Source organism: Oncorhynchus mykiss, chromosome 25 (assembly GCF_057628025.1).
Source record: "Oncorhynchus mykiss isolate SJ-2025 chromosome 25, ASM5762802v1, whole genome shotgun sequence".
NCBI classification, from domain to species: Eukaryota; Metazoa; Chordata; class Actinopteri; order Salmoniformes; family Salmonidae; genus Oncorhynchus; species Oncorhynchus mykiss.
In genome coordinates this window covers 93,120,001-93,144,308 of record NC_143046.1, presented here as the reverse complement: position 1 = coordinate 93,144,308, position 24,308 = coordinate 93,120,001, and the positions used below count along the sequence as shown (strand labels likewise).

Below are 24,308 nucleotides of genomic sequence, written 5' to 3'. Positions count from 1 at the left end.
GCTGTACCCACTATAAATTATAGTTTTACAGGGACCACTGAGGCTGTACCCGCTATAACTTACAGTTTTACAGGGAACACTGAGGCTGTACCCACTATAAATTACAGTTTTACTGTGAACACTGAGGATGTGCCCGCTATAAGTGACAGTTTTACTGTGAACACTGAGGATGTACCCACTATAAATTAAACTTTTACAGGGAACACTGAGGCTGTACACACTATTAATGACAGTTTTACTGTGAACACTGAGGCTGTACCCACTATAACTTACAGTTTTACAGGGAACACTGAGGCTGTACACACTATACATTACAGTTTCACTGTGAACACTGAGGCTGTACCTGCTATAAATTACAGTTTTACTGTGAACACTGAGGATGTACCCACTATAACTTACAGTTTTACTGGGAACACTGAGACTGTACCCACTATAAGTGACAGTTTTACTGTGAACTCTGAGACTGTACCCACTATAAATTACAGTTCTAATGTGAACACTGAGGCTGTGCCCACTATAAGTGACAGTTTTACTGTGAACACTGAGGATGTAACCACTATATATTACAGTTTTACTGTGAACACTGAGGCTGTACCCACTATAAATTAAAGTTTTACAGGGAACACTGAGGCTGTACACACTATAAATTAAAGTTTTACTGTGATCACTGAGGCTGTACCCACTATAACTTACAGTTTTACTGTGAACACTGAAGCTGTACTGACTATAAGTGACAGTTTTACTGTGAACTCTGAGACTGTACCCACTATAAATTACAGTTTTACTGTGAACACTGAGGCTGTACCCACTATAAATTACAGTTTTACTTTGAACACTGAGGCTGTACCCACTATAAATTACAGTTTTACTGTGAACACTAAGGCTGTACCCACTATAAATTACAGATTTACTGTGAACACTGAGGCTGTACTGACTATAAGTGACAGTTTTACTGTGAACTCTGAGACTGTACCCACTATAAATTACAGTTTTACTGTGAACACTGAGGATGTGCCCGCTATAAGTGACAGTTTTACTGTGAACACTGAGGATGTACCCACTATAAATTAAAGTTTTACAGGGAACACTGAGGCTGTACACACTATTAATGACAGTTTTACTGTGAACACTGAGGCTGTACCCACTATAACTTACAGTTTTACAGGGAACACTGAGGCTGTACACACTATACATTACAGTTTCACTGTGAACACTGAGGCTGTACCTGCTATAAATTACAGTTTTACTGTGAACACTGAGGATGTACCCACTATAACTTACAGTTTTACTGGGAACACTGAGACTGTACCCACTATAAATTACAGTTCTAATGTGAACACTGAGGCTGTGCCCACTATAAGTGACAGTTTTACTGTGAACACTGAGGATGTACCCACTATAAATTACAGTTTTACTGTGAACACTGAGGCTGTACCCACTATAAATTAAAGTTTTACAGGGAACACTGAGGCTGTACACACTATAAATTAAAGTTTTACTGTGAACACTGAGGCTGTACCCACTATAACATACAGTTTTACTGTGAACACTGAAGCTGTACCCACTATAAATTACAGCTTTACAGGGAACACTGAGGCTGTACTTGCTATAAATTACAGTTTTACTGTGAACACTGAGGCTGTACCCACTATAAGTGACAGTTTACTGTGAACTCTGAGGCTGTACCCACTTTAAATTACAGTTTTACTGTGAACACTGAGGTTGTACCCACTATAAGTGACAGTTTTACTGTGAACACTGAGGATGTACCCACTATAAATTACAGTTTTACTTTGAACACTGAGGCTGTACCCACTATAAATTACAGTTTTACTGTGAACACTGAGGCTGTACCCACTATAAATTACAGTTTTGCTGTGAACACTGAGGCTGTACCCACTATAAATTACAGTTCTACTGTGAACACTGAGGCTGTACCCACTATAAATTATAGTTTTACAGGGACCACTGAGGCTGTGCCTGCTATAAATTACAGTTTTACTGTGAACACTGAGGGTGTACCCACTATAAATTACAGTTCTACTGTGAACACTGAGGCTGTACCCACTATAAATTATAGTTTTACAGGGACCACTGAGGCTGTACCCGCTATAACTTACAGTTTTACAGGGAACACTGAGGCTGTACCCACTATACATTACAGTTTTACTGTGAACACTGTGGCTGTACCCACTATGAGTGACAGTTTTACTGTGAACTCTGAGGCTGTACCCACTATAAATTACAGTTTTACTGTGAACACTGAGGCTGTACCCACTATAAATTACAGTTTTGCTGTGAACACTGAGGCTGTACCCACTATAAATTACAGTTCTACTGTGAACACTGAGGCTGTACCCACTATAAATTATAGTTTTACAGGGACCACTGAGGCTGTGCCTGCTATAAATTACAGTTTTACTGTGAACACTGAGGGTGTACCCACTATAAATTACAGTTCTACTGGGAACACTGAGGCTGTACCCACTATAAATTATAGTTTTACAGGGACCACTGAGGCTGTACCCGCTATAACTTACAGTTTTACAGGGAACACTGAGGCTGTACCCACTATACATTACAGTTTTACTGTGAACACTGTGGCTGTACCCACTATGAGTGACAGTTTTACTGTGAACTCTGAGGCTGTACCCACTATAAATTACAGTTTTACTGTGAACACTGAGGCTGTACCCACTATAAATTACAGTTTTGCTGTGAACACTGAGTCTGTACCCACTATAACTTACAGTTTTACAGGGAACACTGAGGCTGTATCAATGTATGCTACTGTGGCTATTTGATCATAATGTAGGCCTGACACCACACTCCGAGGGCCCTCACCTCTTCCCTGTAGGCTGTCTCGCCGTTGGTAATCAAGCCCACTGCTGTTGTGTCGTCTGCAAACTTGATAATTGAGTTGGAGTTGTGCAAGGCCACGCAGTCATGGGTGAACAGGGAGTACAGGAGGGGGCTGAGCACGCACCCATTGTTGAGGGTCAGCGAACTGGAGGCCCAGGTCTGTCAGGGCCCAGGTCTGTCAGAATCTGTGCAGAAGATCTAGGTGCTGCTGTAGGCCCTCCTCTCTGTCTCTCTACCCTTCCCCCTGGCAGCACTAGACCAGACCCTCTCCCTCTCTCTTCTCTACCCCTTCCCCCTGGCAGCACTAGACCAGACCCTCTCCCTCTCCCTCTCTCCATCTCTGTTCTCTACCCATTCCCCCTGGCAGCACTAGACCAGACCCTCTCCCTCTCTCCATCTCTGTTCTCTACCCCTTCCCCCTGGCAGCACTAGACCAGACCCTCTCCCTCTCTCCATCTCTGTTCTCTACCCCTTCCCCCTGGCAGCACTAGACCAGACCCTCTCCCTCTCTCCATCTCTGTCTCTCTACCCTTCCCCCTGGCAGCACTAGACCAGACCCTCTCCCTCTCTCCATCTCCATCTCTGTCTCTCTACCCTTCCCCCTGGCAGCACTAGACCAGACCCTCTCCCTCTCTCCATCTCTGTTCTCTACCCCTTCCCCTTCCCCTCTACCCCTTCCCCTCTACCCCTTACTGTTCACATTACAGAGCTACTGTTAACATGACCCTTACTTTTCACATTACAGAGCTACTGTGGAAGTGGAAATGAGGCCTGTATCAGAGTGGAAAAGAGGCCTGTATCAGAGTGGAAATGAGGCCTGTATCAGAGTGGAACTAAGGCTTTTATCAGAGTGGAAATGAGGCCTGTATCAGAGTGGAAATGAGGCCTGCATCAGAGTGGAACTAAGGCTTTTATCAGAGTGGAAATGAGGCCTGTATCAGATTGGAACTAAGGCTTTTATCAGAGTGGAAATGAGGCCAGTATAAGAGTGGAAATGAGTCCAGTATCAGAGTGGAAACGAGGCCAGTATCAGAGTGGAAATGAGTCCAGTATCAGAGTGGAAACGAGGCCAGTATCAGAGTGGAAATGAGTCCAGTATCAGAGTGGAACTAAGGCTTTTATCAGATTGGAAATGAGGCCTGTATCAGAGTGGAAATGAGGCCTGTATCCGAGTGGAACTAAGGCTTTTATCAGAGTGGAAATGAGGCCAGTATCAGAGTGGAACTAAGGCTTTTATCAGAGTGGAACTAAGGCTTTATCAGAGTTGAAATGAGGCCAGTATCAGAGTGGAAATGAGGCCTGTATCAGAGTGGAAACGAGGCCAGTATCAGAGTGGAAATGAGGCCTGTATCAGAGTGGAACTAAGGCTTTGTTCAGAGTGGAAATGAGGCCTGTATCAGAGTGGAACTAAGGCTTTTATCAGAGTGGAAATGATGCCTGTATCGGAGTGGAAATGAGGCCTGTATCAGAGTGGAACTAAGGCTTTTATCAGAGTGGAAATGAGTCCTGTATCAGAGTGGAACTAAGGCTTTTATCAGAGTGGAAATGAGGCCAGTATCAGAGTGGAAATGAGTCCAGTATCAGAGTGGAAACGAGGCCAGTATCAGAGTGGAAATGAGTCCAGTATCAGAGTGGAAACGAGGCCAGTATCAGAGTGGAAATGAGTCCAGTATCAGAGTGGAACTAAGGCTTTAATCAGAGTGGAAATGAGGCCTGTATCAGAGTGGAAATGAGGCTTGTATCAGAGTGGAACTAAGGCTTTTATCAGAGTGGAACTAAGGCTTCATCAGAGTGGACATGAGGCCTGTATCAGAGTTGAAATGAGGCCAGTATCAGAGTGGAACTAAGGCTTTTATCAGAGTGGAAATTAGGCCTGTATCAGAGTTGAAATGAGGCCAGTATCAGAGTGGAAACGAGGCCAGTATCAGAGTGGAAATGAGGCCTGTATCAGAGTGGAACTAAGGCTTTTATCAGAGTGGAAATGAGGCCAGTATCAGAGTGGAACTAAGGCTTTTAACAGAGTGGAAATTAGGCCTGTATCAGAGTTGAAATGAGGCCTGTATCAGAGTGGAAATGAGGCCAGAGGTCTGAGGCCTGTATCAGAGTGGAACTTGGCTGTGACAATTGGAGCCAGAAGTGTCTGAGCCTATGTGAGCATGCGCTACTAGATGTGTGGGAGGAATACGTGTGTGTGTAACTTGGCAGCAGCAGTTCTGAATCCTCTCCTCTCCTCTCCTCTCCTCTCCTCTCCTCTCCTCTCCTCTCCTCTCCTCTCCTCTCCTCAGCTCTAAAGGAGCTGCCTGCTCCGCTCCGCCCATCTGACTGTGTGTGTCTGAATGTTGGAACTCTGGAGGTTTTCAACTAGACAGAACCTGGGAGGAAACCTCTCTGTTAATGGACTATAATAAGCTGGCAGAAATCAATACTTACTGGTAATCAGATATCTATTGACTGAAAACTGTGGATACCAGTAGTTTGTTGATTGGTTATACTGACTGGTTATACTGTAAGATCTATCAGGCAGACACAGCGAAGTCATGGTGACCTAACCATAACCCTCCTATCAGACACAGGGAAGTCGTGGTGACCTCCTGACAGTGACTAATATTATTCATCACGGTTGGTCATTACATAATTGGTTGATTAAATCATTACCCTCTTGGAGAGATATGGATAGAAACAGAGGGATACAGAGTAGAGGGAAAATGATAGCCAAACATAGAAAGAGAGAGAGAGAGAGAGAGAGAGAGAGAGAAAGAGAGAGAGGAGAGAAAGTTATAGCCAAACAGTGGAGACTAATTTGACCCCAACAAATACCAGGCTATATGTGTCAACAGCAACAAAAACAATGTACTGAGTAAATGTCAAATTGGCTTTTTACCAAATTACCGTACGACAGACCACGTATTCACCCTGCACAACCCAATTGACAAACAAACAAACCAAAACAAAGGCAAAGTCTTCTCATGCTTTGTTGATTTAAAACATATTTCGACACAATTTGGCATGAGGGTCTGCTATACAAATGGATAGAAAGTGGTGTTGGGGGAAAAACATACGACATTATAAAATCCATGTACACAAACAACAAGTGTGCGGTTAAAATATGCAAATAACACACATTTCTTTCCACAGGGCCGTGGGGTGAGACAGGGATGCAGCTTAAGCCCCACCCTCTTCAACATATATATCAACGAATTGGTGCGGGCACTAGAACAGTCCGCAGCACCCGGCCTCACCCTACTAGAATCTGAAGTCAAATGTCTACAGTTTGCTGATGATCTGGTGCTTCTGTCACCAATCAAGGAGGGCCTTTAGCATCACCTAGATCTTCTGCACATATTCTGTCAGACCCGGGCCCTGACAAACCTGTGCCCTGACAGACCTGGGCCCTGACAGACCTGTGCCCTGACAGACCTGTGCCCTGACAGACCTGGGCCCTGACAGACCTGGGCCCTGACAGACCTGTGCCCTGACAGACCTGTGCCCTGACAGACCTGGGCCCTGACAGACCTGGGCCCTGACAGACTTGGACCCTGACAGTAAATCTCAGTAAGACCAAACAAAGATCCAGTCACCAGGACCACAAATACAAATTCCATCTAGACACTGTTGCCCTAGAGCACACAAAAAAACTATACATACCTCGGCCTAAACATCAGCACCACAGGTAACTTCCACAAATCTGTGAACAATCTGAGAGAAGGCAAGAAGGGCCTTCTACACCATCAAAAGGAACATAAAATTCGATACACCAATTAGAATCTGGCCAAAAATACTTGAATCAGTTATACAACCCAGTGCCCTTTATGGTTGTGAGGTCTGGGGTCTGCTCACAAACCAAGAATTCACTAAATGGGACAAACACCAAATTGACACTCTTCATGCAGAATTCTGCAAAATTATCCTCTGTGTACAACGTAAAACACCAAATAATGCATGCAGAGTAGAATTAGGCCGATACCCGTTAATTATCAAAATCCAGAAAAGAGCCGTTAAATTCTGCAACCACGTAAAAGGAAGTGATTCCCAAACCTTCCATAACAAAGCCATCACCTACAGAGAGATTAACCTGGAGAGGAGTCCCCTAAGCAAGCTGGTCCTGGGGCTCTGTTCACAAACACAAACACACGCCACAGAGCCTCAGGACAGCAACACAATTAGACGCAACCAAATCATGAGAAAACAAAAAGATAATTACTTGACACAAAGAATTAACAAAAAAAATATTAGGGCTATTTGCCCCATAACAGAGAGTACACAGTGGTAGAATACCTGACCACTGTGACTGACCCAAACTTAAAGAAATCTTTGACTATATACAGACTCAGTGAGCATAGCCTTGCTATTGAGAAAGGCCGCCGTAGACAGACCTGGCTCTCAAGAGAAGACAGGTTATGTGCTCACTGCCCACAAAATGAGGCCCACAAAATGAGGTGGAAACTGAGCTGCACTTCCTAACCTCCTGCCAAATGTAAGACCATATTAGAGACACATATTTCCCTCAGATCCCTCAGACCCACAAATAATTAGAAAATAAACCAAATTTTGATAAACTCCCATATCTACTGGGTGAAATACCACAGTGTGCATCACAGCAGCAAGATGTGTGACCTGTTGCCACAAGAAAAGGGCAATCAGTGAAGAACAAACACCATTGTAAATACAACCCATATTTATGCTTATTTATTTTCCTTTTTGTACTTTAACTATTTGCACATCGTTATAACACTGTAAATAGTAGACATAATATGACAGAAATGTCTTTATGTTTTGGAACTTCTGTGAGTGTAATGTTTACTGTTTGTTTTTATTGATTATTTCACTTTTGTTTATTATCTACTTCACTTCCTTTGGCAAATTAAACATGTGTTTCCCATGCCAATAAAGCCCCGTAAATTGAATTGAATTGAGAGAGAGAGAGAGAGAGAGAGAGAGAGAGTGGTGGGAAAAGGAAAGATAGAGAGAGAGAGATTTAGGAGAGAGGAGGGAAAATGATAGCCAAAGATAGAGAGAGAGAGATAGGAGAGAGGAGGGAAAAGGATAGCCAACCAGAGAGAGAGAGAGAGAGAGGAGAGAGGAGGGAAAAGGATAGCCAACCAGAGAGAGAGAGAGAGAGGAGAGAGGAGGGAAAATGATATCAACCAGAGAGAGAGAGAGAGGAGATAGGAGGGAAAAGAATAGCCAACCAGAGAGAGATAGAGAGAGGAGAGAGGAGGGAAAAGGATAGCCAAACAGAGAGAGAGAGAGGAGAGAGGAGGGAAAAGGATAGCCAACCAGAGAGAGAGAGAGGAGGGAAAAGGATAGCCAACCAGAGAGAGAGAGAGAGAGAGAGAGGAGAGAGGAGGGAAAAGGATAGCCACCAGAGAGAGAGAGAGAGGAGAGAGGAGGGAAAAGGATAGCCAACCAGAGAGAGAGAGAGAGGAGAGAGGAGGGAAAAGGATAGCCAACCAGAGAGAGAGAGAGAGAGAGAGAGAGAGAGGAGAGAGGAGGGAAAATGATAGCCAACCAGAGAGAGAGAGAGAGAGAGGAGAGAGGAGAGAGGAGGGAAGAGGATAGCCAACCAGAGAGAGAGAGAGAGAGGAGAGAGGAGGGAAAAGGATAGCCAACCAGAGGTAAATATAAAACCTGACGGATAGCAAGAGAGATGGAGATGTATGATGATATCACCTGTCACTCTGATTGTGTAGTTGCTGAGCAGGTTGTTGTCGTGAGTGACGTGGCAGGAGTACATGCCGGAGTCCTCGTAAGACACGTTGATGATGCGTAGAACCCTCTGGTCCACTCGCGTCCGGTTGCTAGGCAACAGGCCGCTGCCATCCTTGAACCAGAGGACAGCTTGGGCGGGACCGTTGGGGTTACAGGACAGATCCAGGGTGTCCCCAGTAGAGACCACATAGTCCTCCAGGAACACAGAGTCTAGAAGGGGAGAGAGAGAGACACAGACAAACAGAGAGATTACGCATAGAGGAAGACTACCTCAAAAGACAAAGAGTGTATAGCCAGGGACAAAGAGAAATAGTTAGGGAGCAGAGAGAGAGACAGACAGGGTTAGGGGACAGAGAGAGAGACAGACAGGGTTAGGGGACAGAGAGAGACAGACAGGGTTAGGGGACAGAGAGAGACAGACAGGGTTAGGGGACAGAGAGAGAGACAGACAGGGTTAGGGGACAGAGAGAGAGACAGACAGGGTTAGGGGACAGAGAGAGATAGACAGGGTTAGGGGACAGAGAGAGACAGACAGGGTTACGGGACAGAGAGAGACAGACAGGGTTAGGGGACAGAGAGCGAGACAGACAGGGTTAGGGGACAGAGAGAGGGACAGGCAGGGTTAGGGGACAGAGAGAGAGACAGACAGGGTTAGGGGACAGAGAGAGACAGACAGGGTTAGGGGACAGAGAGAGACAGACAGGGTTAGGGGACAGAGAGAAAGACAGACAGGGTTAGGGGACAGAGAGAGAGACAGACAGGGTTAGGGGACAGAGAGAGAGACAGACAGGGTTAGGGGACAGAGAGAGAGACAGACATGGTTAGGGGACAGAGAGAGAGACAGACAGGGTTAGGGGACAGAGAGAGAGACAGACAGGGTTAGGGGACAGAGAGAGACAGACAGGGTTAGGGGACAGAGAGAGAGACAGACAGGGTTAGGGGACAGAGAGAGAGACAGACAGGGTTAGGGGACAGAGAGAGACAGACAGGGTTAGGGGACAGAGAGAGACAGACAGGGTTAGGGGACAGAGAGAGACAGACAGGGTTAGGGGACAGAGAGAGACAGGCAGGGTTAGGGGACAGAGAGAGAGAGACAGACAGGGTTAGGGGACAGAGAGAGACAGACAGGGTTAGGGGACAGAGAGAGACAGGCAGGGTTAGGGGACAGAGAGAGAGACAGACAGGGTTAGGGGACAGAGAGAGACAGACAGGGTTAGGGGACAGAGAGAGACAGACAGGGTTAGGGGACAGAGAGAGACAGACAGGGTTAGGGGACAGAGAGAGAGACAGGCAGGGTTAGGGGACAGAGAGAGAGAGACAGACAGGGTTAGGGGACAGAGAGAGACAGACAGGGTTAGGGGACAGAGAGAGAGAGACAGGCAGGGTTAGGGGACAGAGAGAGAGAGACAGACAGGGTTAGGGGACAGAGAGAGACAGGCAGGGTTAGGGGACAGAGAGAGAGAGACAGACAGGGTTAGGGGACAGAGAGAGACAGGCAGGGTTAGGGGACAGAGAGAGAGACAGACAGGGTTAGGGGACAGAGAGAGACAGACAGGGTTAGGGGACAGAGAGAGACAGACAGGGTTACGGGACAGAGAGAGAGACAGACAGGGTTAGGGGACAGAGAGAGAGACAGGCAGGGTTAGGGGACAGAGAGAGAGAGACAGACAGGGTTAGGGGACAGAGAGAGACATGCAGGGTTAGGGGACTGAGAGAGAGACAGACAGGGTTAGGGGACAGAGAGAGACAGACAGGGTTAGGGGACAGAGAGAGAGACAGACAGGGTTAGGGGACAGAGAGAGAGACAGACAGGGTTAGGGGACAGAGAGAGAGACAGACAGGGTTAGGGGACAGAGAGAGACAGGCAGGGTTAGGGGACAGAGAGAGACAGACAGGGTTAGGGGACAGAGAGAAAGACAGACAGGGTTAGGGGACAGAGAGAGAGAGACAGGGTTAGGGGACAGAGAGAGACAGGCAGGGTTAGGGGACAGAGAGAGACAGACAGGGTTAGGGGACAGAGAGAAAGACAGACAGGGTTAGGGGACAGAGAGAGACAGACAGGGTTAGGGGACAGAGAGAGAGACAGACAGGGTTAGGGGACAGAGAGAGAGACAGGCAGGGTTAGGGGACAGAGAGAGAGACAGACAGGGTTAGGGGACAGAGAGAGACAGGCAGGGTTAGGGGACTGAGAGAGAGACAGACAGGGTTAGGGGACAGAGAGAGACAGACAGGGTTAGGGGACAGAGAGAGACAGACAGGGTTAGGGGACAGAGAGAGACAGGCAGGGTTAGGGGACAGAGAGAGAGACAGACAGGGTTACACTCTTATAAAAAAGGGTTCTGAAGGGGTTCTACCAAGACCTGTTTCGATCAGAAGACAATGGTTCTTCGTAAGGCAAAGGGTTCTACCCAGAACCTTTAACATTCTAAGAACTGGTTCTAGAAGAAAGGGCTCTTTGATGATTCTTTGGAAGGTGAGAAGGGTTCTACATATATGGTATTTCCCAGCATGCTCTATTGCAGGGAGTTTTTCAGAATAGTTTGTTTTACTGTTAAATCTGTTGTTTTTGCAGTGATTGATTGATGTCATGCTGCACAGAGATCAATAACACACTGTTTTCTAGTTGATTAATGTCATGCTGCACAGAGATCAATAACACACTGTTTTCTAGTTGATTAATGTCATGCTGCACAGAGATCAATAACACACTGTTTTCTAGTTGATTGATGTCATGCTGCACAGAGATCAATAACACACTGTTTTCTAGTTGATTAATGCCATGCTGCACAGAGATCAATAACACACTGTTTTCTAGTTGATTAATGTCATGCTGCACAGAGATCAATAACACACTGTTTTCTAGTTGATTAATGTCGTGCTGCACAGAGATCAATAACACACTGTTTTCTAGTTGATTAATGTCGTGCTGCACAGAGATCAATAACACACTGTTTTCTAGTTGATTAATGTCATGCTGCACAGAGATCAATAACACACTGTTTTCTAGTTGATTAATGTCATGCTGCACAGAGATCAATAACACACTGTTTTCTAGTTGATTAATGTCGTGCTGCACAGAGATCAATAACACACTGTTTTCTAGTTGATTAATGTCATGCTGCACAGAGATCAATAACACACTGTTTTCTAGTTGATTAATGTCATGCTGCACAGAGATCAATAACACACTGTTTTCTAGTTGATTAATGTCATGCTGCACAGAGATCAATAACACACTGTTTTCTAGTTGATTAATGTCATGCTGCACAGAGATCAATAACACACTGTTTTCTAGTTGATTAATGTCATGCTGCACAGAGATCAATAACACACTGTTTTCCAAACTAATCCAACCTGCTAATATTTTGATTTCAAATCAAATCAAAATGAAATTGTATTTGTCACATACATGTGTTTAGCAGATGTTATGGCGGGTGTAGTGAAACGCTCGTTTTAATGGACCTGTTGCTGAGATGGTTGTCAATCAATCTACCCTGACAGTCATTCAGAATGCAGTAGATTCCAATATAAATTACACAACACTTCGCTTGCAGGCCTGATGTGGCCTGTAAACCACCCTGTGTTAGGCTATAACCAGGCCCTTAAATAAAGGTCTTATATATTGTATGTAATCTATTGTCATAACATGACATTTTAAGGCTAATAAGGCTGGTAGAACTGTTCATAGAGGGTTCTAGGTAGAAACCTACGTAGGGGGTTCTAGGTAGAACCCTCAGCAAAGGATTCTACCCAGCAACAGAAAGGGTCCCATATGGGGACAAACTGATGATCCCGGTATGCTTCCACTTAGCACCTTTTTCTCTAAGAGTTAGAGACAGGGTTAAGGGACAGAGAGAGACAGACAGGGTCAACTCTCTCTCTCTCCCTCCATCTTCCTCTCCCTCTCTCTCTCCATCTCTCCCCCCTCTCTCTCTCTCCCTCCATCTTCCTCTCCCTCTCTCTCTCCATCTCTCTCTCTCTCCACCTCTCTCTCTCTCTCCCTCTCTCTCCATCTTTCCCCTCTCTCTCTCTCTCTCTCTCTCTCTCTCTCTCTCTCTCTCCTTTCTCTCTCTCTCTCTCTCTCTCTCTCTCCTTTCTCTCCCCCTCTCCATCTCTCTCTCTCTCTTTCCTCTCTCTCTCTCTCTCTCTCTCTCTCTCTCTCTCTCTCTCTCTCCTTTCTCTCCCCCTCTCCATCTCTCTCTCTCTCTCTCCTTTCTCTCCCCCTCTCCATCTCTCTCTCTCTCTTTCCTCTCTCTCCCCTTCTCTCCCCCTCTCCATCTCTCTCTCTCTCTCTCTCTCTCTCTCTCTCTCTCTCTCTCTCTCTCTCTCTCTCTCTCTCTCTCTCTCTCTCTCTCTCTCTCTCTCTCTCTCTCTCTCTCTCCCCTTCTCTCCTTTCTCTCCCCCTCTCCATCTCTCTCTCTCTTTCCTCTCTCTCCCCTTCTCTCCCCCTCTCAGACAACTACTTTCCTGTAAAATAGCTGAAAGTGTGAATGTGCGTTACCATGGTTCCATGGTAGATGGAGATCATGAATGAGTTATGATGATTCATATCCTACAGTATGGGGGAGTATTTAAAACAGAGAAAGACAACTTCAGAAGGATTGGTTAATGAGTTTATAGAGCGAGTTTGTGTTGTTTACACACACACACACACACACACATACACACACCGTGTGCAGTGTGTGTGTGTAGTGTGTGTAGTGTTTGAAGTGTGTGTAGAGTGTGAGTGTGTGTAGTGTTTGTAGTGTGTGCAGTGTGGGTGTGTGTAGTGTGTGTAGTGTGTGCAGTGTTTGTAGTGTGTGTAGTGTGTGCAGTGTTTCTGGTATGTGTGTGTGTGTGTGTGTGTGTGTGTGTGTGTGTGTGTGTGTGTGTGTGTGTGTGTGTGTGTGTGTGTGTGTGTGTGTAGTGTTTCTGGTGTGTGTGTGTGTGTGTGTGTGTGTGTGTGTGTGTGTGTGTGTGTAGTGTTTCTGGTGTGTGTGTTTGTGTGTGTGTGTATACAGTGCCTTGCAAAAGTATTCAACCCCCTTGGCGTTTTTTCCTATTTTGTTGCAATACAACCAGTAATTTAAATTGATATTTATTTGGATTTCATGTAATGGATTTACACAAATTAGTCCAAATTGGTGAAGTGAAGTGAAAATAATAACTTGAAACAGAAAAGTGGTGTGTGCATAAGTATTCACCCCCTTTCCTATGAAGCTCCTAAATAAGATCTGGTGCAACAAATTACCCACAGAAGTCCAACTGTGTGCAATCTAAGTGTCACACGACCTCAGTATATATACACCTGTTCTGAAAGGCCCCAGAGTTTGCAACACGCCTAAGCAAGGGGCACCACCAAGCAAGTGGCAACATGAAGACCAAGGAGCTCTCCAAACAGGTCAGGGACAAAGTTGTGGAGAAGTACAGATCAGGGTTGGGTTATAAAGAAGTATCTGAAACTTTGAATATCCCACAGAGCACCATTAAATCCATTATTAAATAATGAAAAGAATATGGCACCACAACAAACCTGCCAAGAGAGGGCCGCCCACCAAAACTCACAGACCAGGCAAGGGGGGCATTGTTCAGAGAGGCGACAAAGAGCCCAAAGATAACCCTGAAGGAGCTGCAAAGCTCCACAGCGGAGATTGGAGTATCTGTCCATAGGACAACTTTAAGCCGTACACTTCACAGAGCTTTACGGAAGAGTGTCCAGAAAAAAAGCCATTGCTTATAAATAAAAAAAATAAGCAAACACATTTGGTGTTCAAAAAGGCATGTGGGAGACTCCCCAAACATATGGAAGAAGGTACTCTGGTCAGATGAGACAAAAATGTAGCCTTTTGGCCATCAAGGAAAACGCTATTTCCGGAGCAAACTCAACACCTTTCATCACCCCGAGGGCACCATCCCCACATTGAAGCATGGTGGTGGCAGCATCATGCTGTGGGGATGTTTTTCATCGGCAGGGGCTGGGAAACTGGTCAGAATTGAAGGAATGATGGATGGTGCTAAATACAGGGAAATTATTGAGGGAAACCTGTTTCAGTCTTCCAGAGATTTGAGACTGGGATGGAGGTTCACCTTCCAGCAGGACAATGACCCTAACCATACTGCTAAAGCAACACTCGAGTGGTTTAAGGGGAAACATTTAAATGTCTTGGAATGGCCTAGTCTTGTCTTGGAATGGCCTCAATCCAATTGAGAATCTGTGGTATGACTTAAAGATTGCTGTACACCAACGGAACCATCCAACTTGAAGGAGTTTTGGCTTGAAGAATGGGCAAAAATCCCAGTGACTAGATGTCCCAAGCTTATAGAGACTTACCCCAAGAGATTTGCAGCTGTAATTGTTGCAAAAGGTGGCTCTACAAAGTATTGACTTTGGGGGGTGAATAGTTTCGCATGCTCAAGTTTTCCGTTTTTTTGTGTTATTTCTTGTTTGTTTTACAATAAAAAATATTATGCATCTTCAAAGTGGTAGGCATGTTGTTTACATCAAATGATACAAACCCCCCCCCCCCCCAAAAAAAATGTATTTTAATTCCAGGTTGTAAGGCAACAAAATAGGAAAAATGCCAAGGGGTGAATTCTTTCTTTCTTTCTACCCCAGTGAACAAGCACCAAACCAGCGTGTGTGAGTGCAGAGTTGGAGGGTGAGACGTGCATTGCATGACGTGCAGTACGTAGCGCACATAGGCACTCATACAAACAATATCCCAAATCGCAGGTGGGAAAAGGGACACACTAATCCCCAATTAGAGGTAACGATTATCAGCTGCCTCCAATTGGAAACCATACTCACACACCAACATAAAACTATAATAACTAGAAAAAAAAACTAGTCACACTCTGACCTATTACACCATAGAGATCCCCGAGGGCTCTCTATGGTCAGGTCGTGACAGTAGCGTCATACCCAAGAAGACTTGAGGCTGTAATCTCTGCCAAAGGTGCTTTTAACAAAGTACTGAGTAAACGGTCTGAGTAGTGTCTTGTCAAAAACTCCTGCCACCCTAGTTATAGATTGTTCTCTCTGCTACCGCACGGTAAACGGGTACCGGAGCGCGAATTAGGCCGATACCCACTAATTATCAAAATCCTAGAAAAGAGCCGTTAAATTCTACAACCACCTAAAAGGAAGTGATTCCCAAACCTTCCATAACAAAGCCATCACCTACAGAGAGATTAACCTGGAGAAGAGTCCCCTAAGCAAGCTGGTCCTCCGGCTCTGTTCATGAACACAAACAGATCCCACAGAGCCCCAGGACCCAACCAAATCATGAGAAAACAATGACACATTGGAAAGAATTAACAAAAAAACTATTAGGGCTATTTGGCCATAAACAGAGAGTACACAGTGGCAGAATACCTGACCACTGTGACTGACCCAAAATTAAGGAAAGCTTTGACTATATACAGACTCAGTGAGCATAGCCTTGCTATTGAGAAAGGCCGCCGTAGGCAGACATGGCTCTCAAGAGAAGACAGGCTATGTGCTCACTGCCCAAAAAATGAGGTGGAAACTGAGCTGCACTTCCTAACCTCCTGCCCAATGTATGACCACATTAGAGAGACATATTTCCCCACAGATTACACAGACCCACAAAAAATTAGAAAATAAACAACATTTTGATAACCTCCCATATCTACTGGGTGAAATTCCACAGTGTGCATCACATCAGCAAGATTTGTGACCTATTACCACAAGAAAAGGGCAATCAGTGAAGAACAAACACCATTGTAAATACAACCCATATTTATGCTTATTTATTTATTTTCCTTTTTACTTTAAATATTTGCACATCATTACAACACTGTATATAGACATAATATGACATTTGAAATGTCTTTATTCGTTTGGAAATGTTGTGAGTGTAATGTTATACTGGAGCAGATTGTTTGACTGTTTCCTCACTGAAAACAGTTCCTCTGCCAAAATCTGTCTCAATACTAAACCCCCCCCACCCAACACGGCCGTGTCACATGACCTTCAAACAGGATCTGAAAAATTCTCCGCCCCCCTCATACCCCCTCCTGCATCCTCCTTCACTCCTCCCCATTTCTCCACACCGTGAAGAACACATTTCTCACTCCCCATTTCCAGGCTGATTGTAAATCCTTGTCTTCTGGGTAAAAAGGTTCTTCTATCTCTGGGGCACTGCAGCTAATCTGGGTTTAATATGGTTGGGCTGGATGTAAACAGCTCTGGACAATGTCCCTAATCTGAGCTGTCCTGACAACCTCACAACATCACCCCCCCCCCCACCCCGCACGCACGCACGCACACACACACACACACACACACACACACACACACACACACACCCACCCCCCACCCCCCCACCCCGCACGCACACACACACACACACACACACACACACACACACACACACACACCCACACAGACACACACACCCCCACACACACACACACACACCCCACCCCCTACCCCCCCCCCCCCCCCCGCCCCACACCCAACACCCCCCCCCCCACCCACACACACACGCTCTGAAGGGGTGGAAGAGGAGAGATGAAGGGAACAGAAGAAAAGAAGAGGATCGCAGCTTGTTGCTTCTTTTCATGTCTGTGTTGAGGCGTGCTTCATCAAAAGACCCAGAAACTTTCACCCAGTCTCCCTCCTCCCCTCTCCCCTGTTCTTCTGTTCTGCTGCTAACAAGCATCGTAAACTACAGTCCATTCAGTGTGCTGGCAGAGAGACCAATCAACTCTGCTCCTTTCAGACCTCGTCAGCCCCCCCCCCTTGTAGAAAGGGCTGAGATGAGTCTGTGGTAATTGTCATTCCAAAGACGAACTGGCCCAGTTTCAATTCAGAGACAAGTGTTATGAGTCTACTGGCAGGAGAGTGGAGAGTCAAATCAAATCAACGTTTATTGGTCCTGTACACAGATTTGCAAATGCTTGTGTTTCTAGCTCCAACAGTAATACCTAGCAATATGCTTGTGTTTCTAGCTTCAACAGTAATACCTAGCAATATGCTTGTGTTTCTAGCTTCAACAGTAATACCTAGCAATATGCTTGTGTTTCTAGCTTCAACAGTAATACCTAGCAATATGCTTGTGTTTCTAGCTCCAACAGTACAGTAATACCTAACAATATGCTTGTGTTTCTAGCTCCAACAGTACAGTAATACCTAACAATATGCTTGTGTTTCTAGCTCCAACAGTAGTACCTAGCAATATGCTTGTGTTTCTAGCTCCAACAGTGTAGTAGTACCTAACAATATGCTTGTGTTTCTAGCTCCAACAGTAATACCTAACAATATGCTTGTGTTTCTAGCTCCAACAGTAATACCTAACAATATGCTTGTGTTTCTAGCTTCAACAGTAATACCTAACAATATGCTTGTGTTTCTAGCTCCAACAGTGTAGTAGTACCTAGCAATAAAAAAGCAATACACACATAATCCCCCCCAAAGAAAAAGCTACATAGGACGAGCCATGCCTCGAAGACAGTACACACAGAGCATTCAGAAAGTATTCAAAACCCTTGACTTATTCAACATTTAGTGTTTCCAGCCTGAACTAAAAAATGATTGCATTGTTTTTAAATTACACCCATATGCACACAATGCCCTTTAAGGACAAAGTGAAAACATGTTTCTAGACATGTAGGCACATATTGAAAATGAAATACAAAGATTTCTTGTTTACATAAGTATTCACACCCCTGAGTCAATACTTTGCGCCCTTGGTAGTGATTACAGCTGTGAGTCTTTCAGGGTGAGTCTCTAAGAGCTTTGCACACCTGGACTGTGCAACATACGCCCATTATTAGTTTCTAAATTCTTCATGCTTTGTCAAATTGGTTGTTGATCATTGCTAGACAATAATTTTCAGGTCTTGACATAACTCAGCCACTCAGGAACATTCACGACTTCTTGGTAAGGAACTCCAGTGTAGATTTGACCTTGTGTTTTAGGTTACTGTCCTGTTGAAAGGTACATTCCTCTCCCAGTGTCTGGTGGAAATCAGAATGAATAATGTTTCCTCTCGGATTTTGCCTGTTCTTAGCGCCAATCCATTTTTTTTAATCCTGAAAAACGCCACAGTCCTTAACAACAACAAGCATACACATAACATGATGAAGCCACCACTATGCTTGAAAATTTGAAGAATTGTACTCAGTACTATGTTGTATTGGATTTGCCCCAAATATAACACTTTGTATTCAGGACAAAAAGTGAATTGCTTTGCCACATGTTTTGCAGTATTACATCAGTGCCTTGTAGAGAACAGGAGGCATGTTTTGGAATATTTGTATTCTGTACAGGCTTCCTTTTCACTCTGTAAATTTGGTTAGTATTGTGGAGTAACTACAATGTTGTTGATCCATCCTCAGTTTTTTCTGTTAAACTCTGTAACTGTTTTAAAGTCACCACTGGCCTCATGGTGAAATCCCAGAGCGGTTCCCTTCTTCTCCGGTAACTGAGTTAGGAAGGACGTACAGTGCCTTGCGAAAGTATTCGGCCCCCTTGAACTTTGCGACCTTTTGCCACATTTCAGGCTTCAAACATAAAGATATAAAACTGTATTTTTTTGTGAAGAATCAACAACAAGTGGGACACAATCATGAAGTGGAACGACATTTATTGGATATTTCAAACTTTTTTAACAAATCAAAAACTGAAAAATTGGGCGTGCAAAATTATTCAGCCCCTTAAGTTAATACTTTGTAGCGCCACCTTTTGCTGCGATTACAGCTGTAAGTCGCTTGGGGTATGTCTCTATCAGTTTTGCACATCGAAGAGACTGAAATTTTTTCCCATTCCTCCTTGCAAAACAGCTCGAGCTCAGTGAGGTTGGATGGAGAGCATTTGTGAACAGCAGTTTTCAGTTCTTTCCACAGATTCTCGATTGGATTCAGGTCTGGACTTTGACTTGGCCATTCTAACACCTGGATATGTTTATTTTTGAACCATTCCATTGTAGATTTTGCTTTATGTTTTGGATCATTGTCTTGTTGGAAGACAAATCTCCGTCCCAGTCTCAGGTCTTTTGCAGACTCCATCAGGTTTTCTTCCAGAATGGTCCTGTATTTGGCTCCATCCATCTTCCCATCAATTTTAACCATCTTCCCTGTCCCTGCTGAAGAAATGCAGGCCCAAACCATGATGCTGCCACCACCATGTTTGACAGTGGGGATGGTGTGTTCAGCTGTGTTGCTTTTACGCCAAACATAACATTTTGCATTGTTGCCAAAAAGTTCAATTTTGGTTTCATCTGACCAGAGCACCTTCTTCCACATGTTTGGTGTGTCTCCCAGGTGGCTTGTGGCAAACTTTAAACAACACTTTTTATGGATATCTTTAAGAAATGGCTTTCTTCTTGCCACTCTTCCATAAAGGCCAGATTTGTGCAATATACGACTGATTGTTGTCCTATGGACAGAGTCTCCCACCTCAGCTGTAGATCTCTGCAGTTCATCCAGAGTGATCATGGGCCTCTTGGCTGCATCTCTGATCAGTCTTCTCCTTGTATGAGCTGAAAGTTTAGAGGGACGGCCAGGTCTTGGTAGATTTGCAGTGGTCTGATACTCCTTCCATTTCAATATTATCGCTTGCACAGTGCTCCTTGGGATGTTTAAAGCTTGGGAAATATTTTTGTATCCAAATCCGGCTTTAAACTTCTTCACAACAGTATCTCGGACCTTCCTGGTGTGTTCCTTGTTCTTCATGATGCTCTCTGCGCTTTTAACGGACCTCTGGGACTATCACAATGCAGGTGCATTTATACGGAGACTTGATTACACACAGGTGGATTGTATTTATCATCGTTAGTCATTTAGGTCAACATTGGATCATTCAGAGAACCTCACTGAACTTCTGGAGAGAGTTTGCTGCACTGAAAGTAAAGGGGCTGAATAATTTTGCACGCCCAATTTTTCAGTTTTTGATTTGTTAAAAAAGTTTGAAATATCCAATAAATGTCGTTCCACTTCATGATTGTGTCCCACTTGTTGTTGATTCTTCACAAACAAATACAGTTTTATATCTTTATGTTTGAAGCCTGAAATGTGGCAAAAGGTCACAAAGTTCAAGGGGGCCGAATACTTTCGCAAGGCACTGTATGTATCTTTGTAATGACTGGGTGTATTGATACACCATCCAAAGTGTAATTAATAACTTCAACATGCTCAAAGGAATATTCAATGTCTGCTGTTTTTTACCCATCTACCAATAGCTGCCTTTCTTTGCGAGGCATTGGACTGCTCGACTGAGGGACCTTACAGATAATTGTATGTGTGGGGTACAGAGATGATGTAGTCATTCAAAAATCATGTTAAACACTAGTGACTATGCAACTTATCATGTGACTTGTTTATAAAAAATTTTACTTGTGACCTTATTTAGTGAACTTACTCGTGAACTTATTTAACAAAATTCCATTTTGACATTATGGGATATTATGTGTAGGCTAGTGACAAAAAAATCTAAATTTAATACATTTTAAATTCAGGCTGTAACACAACATAATGTGGAAAAGGGGGTGTGAAAACTTCCTGAAGGTACTGTACATATAAAGTGTAGAATAGGTGTTACCAAGCCTTTGACTGGTACTGTACATATAAAGTGTAGAATAGGTGTTACCAAGCCTTTGACTGGTACTGTACATATAAAGTGTAGAATAGGTGTTACCAAGCCTTTGACTGGTACTGTACATATAAAGTGTAGAATAGGTGTTACCAAGCATTTGACTGGTACTGTACATATAAAGTGTAGAATAGGTGTTACCAAGCCTTTGACTGGTACTGTACATATAAAGTGTAGAATAGGTGTTACCAAGCCTTTGACTGGTACTGTACATATAAAGTGTAGAATAGGTGTTACCAAGCCTTTGACTGGTACTGTACATATAAAGTGTAGAATAGGTGTTACCAAGCCTTTGACTGGTACTGTACATATAAAGTGACTAGTGTTCAATAACTCTATGTACACAGGGCAGCAGTCTCTAAGGTGCAGGGTAGAGTACAGGGTGGTAGCCGGCTAGTAACAGTGACTAAGGTGCATGGTAGAGTACAGGGTGGTAGCCGGCTAGTAACAGTGACTAAGGTGCAGGGTAGAGTACAGGGTGGTAGCCGGCTAGTAACAGTCTCTAAGGTTCAGGGCAGGGTACTGGGCAGAGGCCAGCTGGTGGTGACTGTTTAACAGTCTGATGTCCTGGAGATGGAAGCCAAGGAACTTTAAACTTTTTACCCCTCCACTGCAGCCTTGTTGATGTGGATGGGGGTGTGCTCTCTCTGCTGGCTCCTGTAGTCCACGATCAGCTCCTTCAATTTGTTGTCATTAAGGGAGAAGTTATTTTCCACTCTGCCAGGACTCTCACCTTCTCCATGTAGGCTGTCTCATTGTTGTTGGTAATCAGGCCTACCACTGTTGTGTCGTCAGCAAACTTGACGATTGAGTTGGAGACTTCATGGGTGAACAGGGAGTACAGGAGGGGGCTGAGCACGCACCCTTGTGGGGCCCCAGTGTTGAGGATCAGCATGGCGAAGGTGTTGATGCCTACCTTCACCAGCTGGAGACGGCCCGTCAGGAAGTCCAGGATCCAATTGCACAGGGGTTCAGTCCCAGGGCCCTGAGCTTAGCGATGAGCTTGGAGGACACTACCGTGTTGAAGGCTGAGCTGTAGTTAATGAACACCATTCTTACATAGGTATTCCCCTTGTCCAGATGGGATAGGGCAGTGTGCAGTACAAAGCCTCTCAAAGCACTTCATGATGACAGAAGCGAGTTCTACGGAGATTTAGTTCAGTTACCTTTTCTTTCTTGGGTACAGGAACAATGGTGGACATCTTGAAGCAAGTGGGGACAGCAGACTGCGATAGGGAGAGATTGAATATGTTTGTAAACACTCCAGCCAGCTGGTCAGCACATGCTCTGACGACGCGGTTCGGGATGTCATCAGTGTTCCTGTACACACTTAAATGTCTTAGTCACGTCAGCCACTGAGAACGAGAGCACACAGTCCTCGTGAGCGTCGGGGACCCACATCAGAGGCTCGATGTTGTTTTCCTCGAAGTGGGCAAAGAAGGTGTTTAGCTCGTCCGGGAGCTATGAGTCAGTGTCCGCGACCTGGTTGGCTCTCCCTTTATAATCTGTCATTGTCTGGAGTCCCTGCCACATACGTCTCGTGTCTGAGCCGTGTCTCCACTTTGATATGGAGCCTTACATCAATAATATTCTCAGAGGCGGCCCGGAATATTTTCCAGTCCGAGTGAACAAAACAATCTTGAAGGATAGATTCCGATTGGTCAGACTTACATTGAACAGTCCTTACCACGGTAGCTTCCTGTTTAAGTTTCTGCCTATAGGTGCGGAGGAGCAGAATGGAGGTGTGATCTGATTTGCCGAAGGGAGGGCAGGGAAGTGCCTTGTAGCCGTCCCAGAAGGGAGAGTAGCAATGATCCAGGGTCTGTGTTGCGTGTGTAGCACAGGTGATTGTGTTGATAGAATTTTGGCAGCGTTTTCCTCAGATTTCCTTTATTACAGTCCCCAGCAACAATAAATGCAGCCTCAGGATATGCAGTTTCCAGTTTGCACATAGTCTAGTGTAGTTCCTTGAGAGCCGTCGTGGTGTGGGCTTGGGAGGAATATACACGGCCGTGACAATGGCTGAAGGAAATGTGATCGGCATTTGATTGTGTATTCCAGATCGGGAGAACAAAGGGACTTCAAATCAAATCAAATCAAATTTTATTTGTCACATACACATGGTTAGCAGATGTTAATGCGAGTGTAGCGAAATGCTTGTGCTTCTAGTTCCGACAATGCAGTAATAACCAACAATTAATCTAACTAACAATTCCTTGGGTTCCTGTACGTTACCACAATCACACCATGAGTTGTTAATCATGAAACAAACCTCTCTGCCATTCTTTTTCCCAGAGAGTTCTTTCTTCGTGTCTGCGCAATGGAGGGAGAACCCCGCTGGCTGAATGGACGGGGACAGTATATGATTCCGTAAAACAGAGTATATTACAGTCCCTGATGTCTCTCTGGAAGGAGATCCTCGCCCTGAGCTCTTCTGCTTTATTGTCCAGGGACTGAATGTTAGTGAGTAATATACTCTGAAGCGGTGGCTGGTGTGCACGCCTACTGAATCTGACTAGGGCCCCACTCCTTCTACCTCTTCTCCGGGGGTCAGTCTTGTGGTGCCGCCCCCGGGATGAATAGAGCAGGAAATGCAAACAGAGGATCCAGGTCAGGGAAGTGGAATTTCTGGTGACCGACAATCTAATATCCTGTAGGTAATAATGCAAAAAACGTTCTGAGCAAATAATGTAAGTAATAACTGTAAGTTGATAGAACTTATCTCTGAACACTCCCTGACAGAACGGACTGATTGAAACACCAAGTTTTGACCTACCTGACCACAGACTGACTTTGAGTGTGTGCTGATCCCACAACTATCTGAGCTTTGACCTGAGTGAACTGCGGGCGCCACATCTACGCCGACTCTGTTGACCCATGCTGGTCAGCACTTAGATAGCTGACCCATAGGTCAGTCAGTCCCAACAGTCCTGACCTACTTTAGGACAACATGACACACAACCTGGTGGGTGGTACAGACAAAGAGACATCAGGCCTCTCTACAGAAAGCGAAAACACATTCACTACCCCAGGTCAAGTCTTGTCTTCTCTTGTCTTCACTGGCAGATGATAGAACTAGTTTCATACAACTCTAGAACTAGTTTCACACAACTCTAGAACTAGTTTCACACAACTCTAGAAC

The 24,308-nt window shown here is 44.8% G+C and overlaps 1 protein-coding gene across 1 annotated transcript in view; it reads right to left on the bottom strand.

Annotated features, from left to right (window-relative positions):
* The window catches only part of fgfr3 (fibroblast growth factor receptor 3), a 238,107-nt gene that overhangs the window by 155,681 nt on the left and 58,118 nt on the right, over positions 1-24,308 (bottom strand). The window contains 1 exon segment of the mRNA XM_090221491.1: positions 8,533-8,781. Within this exon segment, the coding sequence (XP_090077617.1) occupies positions 8,533-8,781 (249 nt within the window).